Source organism: Chaetura pelagica, unplaced genomic scaffold, assembly GCF_000747805.2.
Source record: "Chaetura pelagica isolate M959 unplaced genomic scaffold, ChaPel_1.0 scaffold112, whole genome shotgun sequence".
In the NCBI taxonomy this organism is placed as follows: Eukaryota; Metazoa; Chordata; class Aves; order Apodiformes; family Apodidae; genus Chaetura; species Chaetura pelagica.
In genome coordinates this window covers 2,654,065-2,656,059 of record NW_009952798.1, presented here as the reverse complement: position 1 = coordinate 2,656,059, position 1,995 = coordinate 2,654,065, and the positions used below count along the sequence as shown (strand labels likewise).

The following is a 1,995-nucleotide window of genomic DNA, read 5'->3' as shown; positions in this document are numbered from 1 at the left end:
TAGGAAAGGATTACACAGAAAGATATACAGAGCTAAATGCCTTCAAGTGATACTGCAGAGAAAATACTACAGGGTGAAGAGGGACACTAGGAACACAATGGAAGGTGGAACGAGCACAGGAAGAAGGCAAAAGTGCAACCAAATATTAGTCTTTTATGGCTCTCATGTTTAAGTCAGGTGCTGCTGGATCAGATGAACAGCTGAAAATCCCTGGAGGTACTGTCCTCATTGAGCAGGTGAAAAAACTCACAGCAACTGAGGCTGAGTAGCTCTATCCCAATTAAATTTTGCACTCAATTTAATTTAAGGAGGCTTAGAAGTAGGCTAACCAAAGGGAAAGTCACGGGAACGGGAAAATGGGTGAGAAGCTGGTGTGTGCTTCTAGTGCCTTTGCTCCATCCACCTCTACTCCAGGGCCCCCTTCTGGTCCCAGCCCAGCGAGGTCTAAGATGGCTGCCAGCTCCTCCCCTTCAGCAGGTTCGGTGCAGCTTTCCCTCTAAAACAGGACATGGAACTGGCCCTCAGCCTCCCACCACTGTTCTTCATAGAATCATTACGGTTGGAAAAGACCTCTAAGACCAACCATCAACCCAACACCACCACACCAACTAAGCCATGTCCTGAAGTGCTTCTTTCAGGAAAGAAAACCGAGTCTGGAGAAAAATTTGTTCCTTTCCCCCCCGTCCCCAAAGAACAGCAGGCATTCCCAACTTCTTCTAAGGTCCCAGCCATAAAACCACCAGCAGAGGAGGTATGTCATTCAACTTCACATCAAACTACAGCAAGAGGCAAAGGACAACTGCAAAAAACCATACAACTCTTTAGAAAGACCTCTCTTCAACAAGGATACTACCTGTACTCACATTTTTAAATCCTGCATCCTCAAAAGCAACACAGCTTTGTTAAAGCATTTTCACATCAGACAATGAAACAATATGTAGGGAACACTTGGTATTGAAGAAAAGAAAAAGCCCAGAACTGGAAATGGAAGCATCAAGACTGATCATGCAGCAAGCTCCACATTTTGGCCTCTAAACCTTTTATGCTAAAAAACAATGTGAAACAGGAAAACCTAGCCAGCTAGGCTTTTGAGCACACTAGCCTGTGATTAAATAAGGCTCCTGAGCTAAATGAAAGGAAACCTTCTACCATTATCAGGGCAATACCTGTGGTTATAGGGAACCCTGAACTCTAACTTGGCACTAAAAAAGATAAATTATACCCCCTCTCCATTCAAGCATCAGGTTTTAGAGACCTCTTCACTACCTCAAGTATGTCCATTAGTAAAGGCAAAATACTTGGCAAACATTGATTTAGGCTGCCAGCACTTAAAAAATCTGTAATGCCTTATTAGTGGTATTAGTACATAATCTAGAGCAATGCAATTTGATGAAAGGTAATTTGATTTACACAGCTTTGAATACGAGTAATTAGGTATCTTGTTTACTGAGCAAAAGAATCAATAAAAATTCACCTGGGATTTTACTTATCACCTCTTAAAAAACAACAACAACCACCCAACAACTCGCATTAGGCAATGATCTTTAACGTTTGGCTAGAACTTAAGCACGTTCGTTAGTGTGGTGCCAGTTTTAATTGCATACCCAACCTCCAAACCTACTAGATGTCAGGGTTCAAACATGAAGTGATACGTAAACTGACCTGGCTGAGATACTGCAGTGGCTGTAAACTGAGTAGCCCAAGGGGGATTCTTCTGTCCTCCAAACTGAGCCATGGCGAAAGGCAAACTCTCCCGGGTCTCTATCTTCTAGAACTGCAATCTAGTAAAATAAAACGCAGCTACAGTCTCGGAAACATAAACCATCGGGCTATTTTAACTCTGGGCCGAAGAAAAAGAAAAAAAAAAAAGGCGTTGAAAGATTATCTTGACGCCCCTAAACGGCAACACACAAAAAGTTGCGAGACAAGTTAATTTTATTTTCCGACGCTGCGACCTCCGCCCGCCCCGCCTGAACAATGGGGCTCCCCACACGC

The 1,995-nt window shown here is 43.3% G+C and overlaps 1 protein-coding gene across 2 annotated transcripts in view; it reads right to left on the bottom strand.

Annotated features, from left to right (window-relative positions):
• CCAR1 (cell division cycle and apoptosis regulator 1) overlaps window positions 1-1,783 on the bottom strand; it is a 27,034-nt gene extending 25,251 nt beyond the window's left edge. For both annotated transcript variants that reach the window (XM_009994860.1, XM_009994861.1), the window contains exon 1: window positions 1,663-1,783. In XM_009994860.1, the coding sequence (XP_009993162.1) occupies window positions 1,663-1,735 (73 nt within the window). In that variant the 5' untranslated portion in view covers window positions 1,736-1,783. The remainder of the gene's footprint in view (window positions 1-1,662) is intronic.
• Between the last annotated feature and the right edge of the window lie 212 nt (window positions 1,784-1,995).